The 12,061-nt window shown below is 34.6% G+C and overlaps 1 protein-coding gene across 1 annotated transcript in view; it reads right to left on the bottom strand.

Moving 5' to 3' along the window:
* Window positions 1–12,061, bottom strand: part of LOC144975848 (structural maintenance of chromosomes protein 1A-like) — a 159,841-nt gene that overhangs the window by 51,425 nt on the left and 96,355 nt on the right. Inside the window, exons 19-20 of the mRNA XM_078920035.1 lie at window positions 9,662–9,783; window positions 7,770–7,855 (exon numbers count right to left, since the gene is read on the bottom strand). Coding sequence (XP_078776161.1) covers window positions 7,770–7,855; window positions 9,662–9,783 — 208 coding nt within the window. The remainder of the gene's footprint in view (window positions 1–7,769; window positions 7,856–9,661; window positions 9,784–12,061) is intronic.

The raw sequence follows: 12,061 nt of genomic DNA, 5'->3' as shown, positions 1-12,061 counted from the left end.
GATCGTGATATTTCAATCCTAAATAGACCGTTTTTCTGTAATTTAAAATGCATTAATTTTTCCAATTAAAAAATTGAATTCTTCAAACAGAAACATAGAACACCTTTTATTCTTCCACAAATAGAATCTATTATAATTGGACTATAAGTTGCTAAAATTCCATCTGTGCGTCAACAAAATTGAATATATTATGATTTTTAAAAATTTCATTTAGTCATGGAGCACACTCACGAAATTCATGATAAACATTTGAATGAACTGTGTAGGCTTTGTAAAAAAGTCAAGAAACACAAGAAAAGAAAACGAATCTCAAAACATAATTGTTTCAGGATTTAAAACCAGATATTAATCTTTAAAACCAGATATTTATCTCATCTTAAATGTGGACATTGATAATGACAATGCTAAAAAGCCCTCAAAACTATGCGCTACAAGTGTCATGACAGACTACGTAATGTTGAGATTTTGAGCTTTTTTAGTTAGCGCAATTTTCACTAGACGTGCTCAAAACGCTTTAAGTAGGGTCCCTGACCAACAGCAATGCATAACATGTAGAACTGGACATGATGCCTGCAAGGCGATATTACATTTTCTTCCAACAGAGACAACACAATTAAAAACAAAGATGAGGAAAGCACTGGCAACAGCAACTAGTCATGCACAATCACCACATCTTGTCGAAATAAAATCAAAATAAATCAGTGATTGCAATGTTTGCTCAACCTTCTTGAAAAACACATAGAGAATAAAGAACAGCAACAGGTCTACATTTGCAGCCCTGTTATGTAAAAGTATGGAAACAGAACAAAATATGTCACGTGTAAATCACGAGGCTATGGAGGCAACAGAGTGACTTTTACAGTTATAAACCAATGTCTTTTGTCCTTCATTAATGAAATGAAAATCTCTTTCTCTCTCATCTATCTATCCATTCATTCATCCACCATCGAAAACATCTATTTATCCATCCATCTATACCCCCATCTGTCCTCTTAATCAGATGATCAGTCCATCCATCGGGTCGGACCATCTCTCTCTCTCTCCCACACACACACACACATATATATATATATCTATTTCTTCATGACATGGTTACTATTTATTCTTTGTCCCTTCGTTAAGTCGTGTTTGTATCACGAATGCTTAAAATGATCACCCTTAATTAATCATATATTGGTCATTGCAGCAAAATAATTACAAACTATACAAGGTTTCTTTTTTACCCACAAAGTACTGAAATAATATTATAACTGGGAAGTAAATTTCAAATATATACAACCGAAATGTGAAATGACTCTGACTTTATTCTAGTGTTCTTTATTGACCACGTTTGTAACTAGTGGAACTAAAAGCCGGTATAAATGTGTTCATATAATATAAAGCTAAACTCATGTGAGCACCTGTTGAATATAACTTGTGTGATGAAGACATCTTGACCGGAATCCATATGTGACGTCGCGCGACGGTTTGGTCCGGAAGGTACATTTTGGACATATGGACCTTTTGGTATTTCTGAATAGATCATTCTTTTCTCTTTAATTTGATACCTGTTTCATTGATGTATCATATTTTTTGGATGAGTTATATAAGATTGAAATTGGGAGGTTCCTGCTAATCTCAGATCCAAAATTCAGAGAAATTTGCACTTAAAGATTTTACACATATCACCATAGCAACGGCATGTTATATTTGAGCCATCGTAATGAAATTTGGCATGCGTTTTATATAGCATGTGACTAACATGTGTGTCAAATTATTTTCAATTCGGGCAATCAGTTTTTACACAACACTCGTTTGACGATATTTTTGTGAATTGATCCTCGAGTGAAAAAAATAAACCCAACAAATAGCACTCATACTTTTATCCATTTTAACAGTGCAATGTTTATTTAAAGTTAGCTGTGATATCGGCACTATTTCACAAGATCTGCGTTTCTGGAAAGTCTTCACAAATTAACTGGCCGAGGCATTACAGTCGATTGACTGAAACGCGAAAGGCCGTAAGTAAGTCAGACAATCTAACACTTCAAACTTGAAACAAAGGAATGAAAATAGTGTCAGCTCAACCATAATTTCTCTTACTCAATCGATGTGTTCAAATTTGATTGAGCTATTGGCGGGAAGGGGGGGGGGGGGGGGGGGGGGGGGGGAAGAGAGGTGTCGTGGATTGGGGAGGGGGGGGGGGGGGGGGGTAACAGTTCTTTGCACTCAGAAAGGAAAGGGTCCTCACCCACTCGGTTTGTTTTTTCTTACATTTTCCGCATCATTTTCAACATCCTCCTGCATGCCCCCCTCCCCCCTCGCCCTCTCTCTCCTCTTCCTCCCTTCTTTCCCATTACTCTCTCTCTACTTCCTGTTCCATCATTCTCTTTTTCATTTCATTATCACTCTCTTCATTTTGTCTCCTATTCACTATAGCTATCTCTTTCTATCGGTCTGTCCATTAACTTAGTCTCCCTTCCCCCCCCCTCCCCCCCCAACCGTCTCTCATTCCTTCTCCCTTACCGCTCGTCCTCTCTTTATCTGCCTCCTCCCTGTTCCAACAATCCCTTTAATTCCATAGTCAATCTTTTCATTTTATCTCGTCCTCCCGTCCTGGTAACCATCTATATATATCTGTCTATCCACTAGCTCTTTATTTTATTCATCCCCACATTCCATCCTCCCATCTCCAGTCAACACTCGTTCAGCGAATCATTCGAGGCGAGCGCACGGTCACGGTCACGCCCACAACACCACAAACTCCTCGCCTCTGACGAGCTCAATACAATTATCGGCCGAATCTAACAAGTTAAATTATTCATTTGACAAAATATCTCATAAAATTAAGTTTATAATGAAGCAAGATTTTGAATTTCTTGCAACATCAACTCTAACAACAATCGTGAAGCGTAAGCGGCCATTTTGCATAACTTATGACCATGTGATCCCGAGGACCAATGAGAGAGAAGGATTCAAGGGGTTTTCCGTTTGTAACTATGCATGGCCTACTTCTGTTTACATAACTCAAATTTGACTACACTCTTTTCGGGGATATAATTTGACCACAAGATGGGGCCAAGGGGCTAAAAATAGCATTGCGAAGGCAGGAATGGAGTTCCCCTTTGAGAAAAAGTTATAGGTTACCAGATTGGCATCTTTTTGCTAAGCTTAAAGAGCCGTCAACGGACGTCAAAATAATCCCTCTTTCAATGGGTGAAAACAGGGTATACTCTCTTTAAAAATTAAATTTATATACTTTAAGACCGTTTTTAATTAAAAAGGTACTATTTTATGATAGAAAAATACCTTAAAAAGTCAAAAATTGAAAAAACGCATTTTGACTATTTTAGTCACTTTTCAAATATAATGGTCGTTTTCTCAGTTCGGCTAGATGTACCTTCCGGACTGAACCGTCGCGCGACATCACATATGCCTCTGAACCAGCAATGATCAAAGTCAAAGCTTAACAAATCGGACAGCTGCACCAAGATGTTATCGCATATCATCAAAGAACTAAGAGTGACGCACAAATTGTGAGGGAATGAATGAAAGGTTACTTTATTCCTCCATCAGTTAGAGCAAGTTTTGATAGTTTCTATCATTTTGTTTGCTTCTAATAATGCAATCAAAAAATTAAATTTAACAAACTATAATCAAAATTGTGCTGATATCAAAATGCAAAATATCTCAAAGACAGTAATTCTAATGAAAGAGTGTTTGGTACCAAAATACAGATCAAAATTTTCTCAATGTGTTGCCAATTTGTTTAAATTGGTAAAATCGACTGTGGTTGTGCAAAAGCGATTGTAATTTAACCAGATATCAGTAACAAATCTGTTAAGTATCACGGGAGATAACCCATTGCACTGGTCAGGAATTTGATGGAGTGAATGACCTCTTGACTGCGGCGCAGGTAGAGAACTAAAAGCTCGCCTATTCAACACTGTGTCTGAAGCATTCTCATTATAATAGTGATGCTTTGGTGAAATGCTTTCTTTGTTGTTTAATTTATTTTAATGTGTGTCAGACAATTTTATCATTTTAACAACAAAAAAAGACACCGAGTTTCAGAAATGTCAACTCTTCAAATACATCAGGCATATTGTGAAATAAGAGGCCCACATGGTTCTGCAGCATCAGTTTGTACCATTCATTTTGTGATCCTATTAAAAATGTGATCTATTTACAGAATTTGCAAAAGGCCCCACTGGCCCATCACTGCAAATGTTCAGTTACAGTAGAGTTCATTCAAAACAGGAAACAGTCAGATTACTTTGACGAGCTAGTTCATTCAAAAATGTTTTGCAAGTTTCCAACAGGCCTGTAAATGGTTGGTGAAAAAATTGTCGGAACTTTTTGAACACGCAAAAATAGACACAACAGGATAAAAATATGGATTAATTAATAAACACAACACAGATATGGCACGTCAATTGACTAGTCAAATCATGTCACTTTCTTCTACTTATTTATAATGAGGTCCTTATTTTATGGTACCAAAAAAAAAAAAATCCCAATTATTTGAGGGCCCAGGTCTGAGTTAGTTGTAAAATGAAAGGAAGAGAACAATTCCTACCCTTTTGAAGGATGTGTATCAAGTGCTTGACACGGGAAGCTGAGTATCTTCGCTCCTGTTAGTTTGTGTAAAATGTTTACACCAATTCTTTCGTTTATTTGGATTAATTCTTATAGTAGAAGAAGAAGAAGAAGAAGAAGAAGAAGAAGAAGAAGAAGAAGAAGAAGAAGAAGAAGAAGAAGAAGAAGAAGAAGAAGAAGAAGAAGAAGAAGAAGAAGAAAGAAAGAAGAAGAAGAAGAGAAGAAGAAGAAGAAGAAGAAGAAGAAGAAGAAGAAGAAGAAGAAGAAGAAGAAGAAGAAGAAGAAGAAGAAGAAGAAGAAGAAGAAGAAGAAGAAGAAGAAGAAGACGACGACAAAGAAGAAGAGGAGGTGGTGCAGACCTGTCAACCTTCCCAGAATGAAAAGTGTATTCTATGATCCTAAAAAGTGTATTTTTTAGCAAAAAAAAGTGTATTTTGTCCGCATGTGTGGAAAATAAAAGTGCGCAAAATACAAAAATTTATATATATATCAAACCCAAATCAAAAATAAAGTCCGATCTTCATCATTCAAGCATTCGTTTACAGCCATCACTAGTAATTACAAAATTATCGATTTATCGAGAAACTAAAACTTAAAGACCATTTTAAATCAGTATAAGGCTCAGAAATTGCAATATCTAAGAATAATGCTTTTGAAACACTCAAAGAAATGACCAAAAGACCCCAAATATGTTGGTAGTATTGATGCTAGTGTCTGAAAAAGAGGAGGTGGTGGTTGTAGCAATGGTGCTCTTGTGGTGGTGGTGATAGAAGAAGTGATGTGGTGGTGGTTGTGGCAGTGACAATGCTGTGATGGTGGTTGTAACCGTGGTGATGCCATGGTGGTGATGGTATGAGATGATGATGCTGATGTCCCAAATGAAGTTGTGATGGTGATATACATCTGCCAGCCCAGTAAATCAGTTGAAGGTTTTGAGATAAAATATTTGTGAGAGTGGTCTTCAATCTAATAGTAGAGATGACAATTTGCAGCAGTGACAAGATAATTTCCATTATGTTATCAAATGATCCATGTCTCTCTCTCCCTTATTTATAGCATTTACTACTCCTCCTCCTACTACAACTACAACGATTCCTACAACCATTACTAGACTAGTGCTATTACTACTACCACTACTACTTCTACTCCTACCACTATTACTACTACCACATACTAATACTATTACTGTTGGTCAAATGATGGGAAATTCACACATATCACAGACAAGTTAAATACTTCTAGAGGATTCATTTTGAACCATTTTGTTCCTAAAGCTGCCCAGTTGGTAATGAAAAAAAAATCAAAAAATCACTCATACAAACTAATAAATCTTAAAAAAAGATCATTAAATTTTTAAAAACAAAATAGAGTAATTTTAGTAGTTATAAAGGGAAATAATCCATTTATGTTTAAGCTTATCAGCAATACAGTTTTTAATTGAAAGCTTCATTGCCAAAGATGTTACTTAAATTTAATTTTCACTTTAAATTTTCTATTTAATGTGGCCTGAGGCCATTTAAAGTATAAAATAAGCTTAAATGCATAATTCTATGCAAATCTTCAAAAGTTATGAGATAAATATTGGTGAAAACTGGCAACATCTGAAAAGATAACAATAGTACTAACTGTGATGTATCATTCAGAAACACGGTCAACATTTGATTTATGACAAGTTGTCATTTTCAACATCATTCATGCTTGAGAAAAAAAATATCAAAATATTACAACAAAACTCGTACTAAATCCTTTGGAATCGTATCCACGTATTTGAGTCCAAAAATCGTACTAAAATATGATTAATCGTACCGGTTGGCAGGTCTGGTGGTGCGGTTGTGTGAGAGCTTTCGAAGAAAAATAATTTCACATTATTTTTTTTCTGTCTCACATCCAGACAGAACCAATAAAAAAGGGAAAAAGGATTGCATGCGTGTCAGTAGCAAAAAAGAGAAACCTTCCGGCCCGGGAAGCTCCGACACACTTCTGTGCGTGCGTTGTTTACTGACTAGGTGTGTGTTCGACGACTCGCCTCGCATGAACTTCGCGACCCTCTCTCGCTGGCTGTGGCACAGTAGCCATGCAGTGAATACATCCACGTCTATCGGAGCGTGTAGGTGGCATGATAATATTATAGCTAACTGATAGACGACCTAGTTTTGTTTTGTCTTTGATGCGACAAATAAAAAGTGTTTTTTGGGGTTTTTTTTTTAAGTCGGCATTTGAACGGAATAAAATCTTTTACGAAATAAGTCTTTTTTCTTTTTTATTGGTACTGTTCTTTGATGTTATGAATGTTATTTTTACTATAAATTTAAAAAAAAAATAAAATATTAGCACTTATAGAGCAAAATTGTACTGTCGGAAATCCGACAACAGTCGGAAGATTTACAGGCCTGTTTCCAAGCTTTCAGCGTCCATTATGGCAGGACATTCCGGTCATATACTGTTAGTGGGTAAAAACTGTTTGTATGTGTCTGTTCTTTTAAATGGTTGTATGTATTGTGATGCATTGTATCTACGTGTAGCGTATCTGATTTGCTTTTTATGTAGTTTGAGGTGAAGATGGGTGCGTTTGGGTTGTTGATTGTTTTGAAATTGTATAAGAGCTGAAATTCTGCAAATTCTGTACTTTTTTAAATCACTAATAAATGTCAACATGAGCTTCTTCTACTCTGACAGGCAAAGACTTGCACCCCTTTTTTGCACTGAGATTTATCAAGTGACAGGGGCATAATTTTTTTACTTTTGGTAATTCTGTGATTTTTTGTTTTTCTCAAAATGCAAAATCGGCTGTCCCGACCAAATAAGGATGATGACAAGTCTGTATTGGGTCTACTTTGTTTCCAATGAGTTTCCCCTCGTCTTTGCTTTTTGATTCGGAAAATACAGATAAAAATTGTTCATTTAAGATATTTGATATATGAGTTGATACAAAAGGTAATTTCATTTCCCCTTTGCATCCTATTTAATAAATTATATTGCAACACAATTGATCATTTTATCCCTTATTTTTCTTTGTCAAATTTTGTAGTTCAAAATGTTTTTTATATTGAAAAATACGAAGAATGAAAAAAAAAAAAAAAAATTAAGATCCAAATATGATTTGAGCAGTGAGAATTATCATTATCATCATGTTTTGGAGGTAATATCTCAAACATGGCGTCCAAAGAAATTAGTGAGTCAAACAGTCATACCTGCATCTGCCTGGACTCTTCCTCCTTCACTTTGACCACCTCTTTCTCATTATGGTTGACCGTCTCTTGCCACTTCTTGACAATTTCTACAATGGAATCATGCACAATGTGCATTATAGTATAAAAATAACACTAAAAAACAAACATCGAACAATATAATTGGTTCAACCAATGATATGCTTAACAATGAGAAATAATGACTAATCCAATTTATGATTTTCATATGTTTAGGAGAAAAAGAAAAAAAATATTCAGAACACTTGAGAACTCACAAACTAATCAAATGTGAAAACCTACTGTCTGAAACCATAAATTGTCAAAAATATAATTATAGCCTAAGATAGCTAAATTAAATGCCTTTTTTTCTTCTCTTTGTCACTTTTAACAAACTCTTGATGATCCGAACACACTAATCTCATTCTACAATCAAACTTGGAAGGCTTTTGTTTTTAAGGGTTTTACAGCGCTTGCAACACATTTAGGTCATATCAGCGCCAGTAAAAAGGGAGAATATGGGATAGTAAAAAGTTCTAGAATTAAAATTAAAACACCTAAGAAAAAGTAAGACAAAGGGGAATGGTACAAATAGGGAATCGGTGTAGATTCCAAGAGCATACCATCAATGTACTTAGTTTGAGATCACCTAAAAGTCGCATCCAGACATGAGCACAGGTCCCTACTAAGAGGAATAAACTCAAATGCTTACATTATAAATTCAAAACAACAAACATAATAATACATAACACAGAGATGATTTACAAGGGAGAAAAAATCATCTCCCAAAACAATAACTAGACATTTGACTGTTTCCCTCTCATCCAGGGTATCCTACCAGGGCCAGGACTAAGTAATCTCATTCCAAGACAAAGACAGAAAGCAAGTTGGAAAACAGATATATGGGGATAGAAGACACAGTAAGTACCTCCCTGCCCACTATGGGAGGTCAGGAACCCCATGGAAGGCTTTTATTAAAAGTTTTTCACACACTGTCAATGTCATCCACTTCAATCCTGCAGAACTTAACCTTAATTTTTGTTATGTGTCATCATTCCAGCACAAAGGAGGTAATTCAGTAATGAATGACAAATACAGAATTAATCAATGAGGGTCAGCCTTCGGGGTTTTTCTTTACGCTAAGTTTCTATGTAACTCAACAGGCTCAAATTTGAATGCATTTCCATACCAACAGGAGAGAGAGTACTACTAAAATAGATCTCCAAGTCCCTCAAGTTTCATAGTTTTTCATTTATAATGTAAACAAATAAAAAAGTATATTATCATAAAGGTATATTTTTGTTTTTGTGATAATTAATGAAAATTAACAGAAAATCTGACCCAAAAGAAAAAGAAAATAATAATAAATAGAATTTTTGCTTGAAATAATCATCTAAAAAAAACACTTCATAAGCCTAGCACTCATGCTGGCTATGATCTGAGGTCTAGAAAAAAAAAGGAAAAATCTCAGTCAAAGAAAAGAAGACATCAGTTTCATGTGAGCAGTTTGTAAGCAAAAATGTGGCAAAAAAAAGAAAAAAAAAAAGGGAAAATATTTTGGTAAAATCCGAATTTTCGATATAAAAAATAATAATTCCAAAATGCATGATTTCCACACTTACTCTATAAAGTTGCACTTTAAAATGTTTAAATATTGAAACAATGAATTTTATATTTTGACACCAAAAAAAAAAAAAAAGCCACTCATTTTCATTGTTTGAAATTTTGATTTAAAAATTCAAATTGGGAGGAAAATATTTGAATTTGGCCAATTTGGGCTAAAAAATACTGATTAGATCTATTATAAGTTTCAGATCTAGGCTCAACTAAACTTATAATCATGAGAAAATCAGCAATGGAGCAATAACACTGTGAAACTGAGTTGTAAACAGGCCCACCTTCAGTATCTTGAGACTTCTCACATTCCAGCTGGTTTTCCAATTTGTGACGTAAGTTTTCAAATTCCATTCTCTTTCTGGCCCTTTCCTGCTGTGCCCTCAACTCCCTCTCCTCATAATGCCTAAAATAATCAGTTCAATTTTAAATACAATTCAAATTCGTTTTTTATTACTAAATGCAGTGTCTATGTTTACAGTCCTGTAAGGATGGTTTTTAGTCATTATCACGTCCAACCTTTGCGTTTAGGTCAACAAGCATTACAGGTACGTCATGATCTAACTTTTAAACTATTTTTTTTTCATGTTTTGTTTTTGTTTTTAATTATTATTTTTTTTGGTGGGGGGGGGGGGGGGGAAGGGGGGGGGGGGGATTTATATATATAGCCAAGACGCTATTCCAAAGCATTTCTAGAGGGAATGGAGACAATCCATCAAATAAAATTACGATGTGGAAGGGAATCATTCATATTGAAAACTGCCACAAGAAACAACAAAATATCTTTTTGTTATTCTTCTTCTTCTTATTATTATTATTAATATTATTATAATTTGAAATCACCATCATCATGATGATTATCATCGGGTACCATTATCCTATTACTATACTATCCTCATCATTTATACAAAATTTATAAAGAATTCAGTCCAGTTGTCTTTACCCCACAATGTTAACAGACACATTGTATAAATTTAACAAAGAAGGACACTATTTTCTTAACATTTCTTAGCTTTAATGGTGATTATACAAACATGAAATAAAATAAAGTTCTGAAAAACCACACACGTCCATGTAGTTAAAATTCTCTTTGTTCTGATTTAAATCAGCTCCCTTCACTCTCAAATCCCTTGTCAGCACATGGGTGAGGGAAGAGGGAGGGTGGGAAGTAGACTTTCTGGCTTTCTTTGTTGGTTAAAAGGTCACAAACTTTCCACAAACAAGGTGAAGGGCAAAGCTAAACTATAAACCAATGAAATTCAAGTCCTATCTTTGTACTATTCTAAATAATAAAAGAGGAAAAAAAAAAGAAGAAAAAATCATGAAAACAATGAGCTTGTGTACACAATTAAGGACACGAACGTGGTCATCAGAGTGGTCAAGACTGACCAGCTCACCCTTAATTTATGGACCATCGCTTCCAGAGGTCATCTCCCTCCTGTCCTAATTTATGGACCGTAGTGATAGGGGGGTTATACTTAAGCCATTTCCCATGCAAGTTTAATGATATAAGCTAGACTGTCTTTTCTTTGTCTTTGGTGAATTTTATCACACAATTAACCCCTTTGAATTGTTTCAATACAAGTATTTCATTTTCTCGTTGAATATGTCATTAAAAAACAAAACAACCTACAATCAATTAAATACACATTGAGCTTATTTGATACAAATCAACGGAGAAAGCATAAATTTGATCAGAGATCAATCAGAGTGCAAATCTTAAAATCCATATGTATTAGTGAAAATCGAAAGTAAATAGCCAACCAAATTTTATAATAGTAATGAATGTAGTACCTAGATTTCTCTGAAACTGAAGCAATATTATTATCATCATCATCATCAACATGATCACGAATCACCTAGGAAGCACTAAAAACCAATGAGAATATATCACAGCTGCCAAATTTTCAAAAATAAAAATAAGGAACGCCCATTTGGCCCAGGATAAGGGGACGACGTGTTCCCCCCCCCCCCCCCACCCCTTCATCATCGCAACATATAAAAGTCATCCTTTTTAATTACTACTACTAACACTAAAAAGTTTAAGATAACAGAGGCTAGTCCAAATGTTGCTAAATTATCGGGTAAAGTTCCAGCACATTTGAATCGTTATGAAATGACACATTTTCCACAATGAGATCAAAATTTCAGGACAGACAAAACAAAGAAAATATTCAACTGCCTCAACATTGATAAGGACCAATACACAAGCACAATTGTAAAATAAATGAAATAACTTTGGATGTTTAGAAATGCATAACTGCCAACCAGGTACATCACTTGAGAGGGGGGTTTGGGATAAAAATTAGGGAGACTGGCTAAAAAGTAGGCGATTGCATATATATTTTCTTTCTTAGCAACACAATTGTCTTTAAGTATTACACTATAATAGAAGTTATAGTAAAATGAACCTCTGAATATTGGAGAATTCCTACCTCTTTACTTTGACAAGATAAACAACCTTAAAATGGAGTATACTTATTTATCTTGAACCTAAACCGTTATAAAAGCTTGCTTGAAAAAAAAAATGAAAAAATTAGAATCAGATCAAGATGCTATTTAAAAATTAAATTTATATTTCATAAATTAATAAAGGGAAATAATCATTTTAATGTTTAATATATATAAGTATTGATTTTCTGATTAAATATCTTCCAATCAAAGATGTTGATTTAATTTTATTT

The sequence above is a fragment of the Berghia stephanieae genome, chromosome 6, assembly GCF_034508935.2.
Source record: "Berghia stephanieae isolate SIO BIC M18660-M18661 chromosome 6, UCSD_Bste_1.3, whole genome shotgun sequence".
NCBI classification, from domain to species: Eukaryota; Metazoa; Mollusca; class Gastropoda; order Nudibranchia; family Aeolidiidae; genus Berghia; species Berghia stephanieae.
The sequence above is the reverse complement of the archived record's forward strand: the minus strand, read 5'-3'. Positions and strand labels throughout refer to the sequence as shown.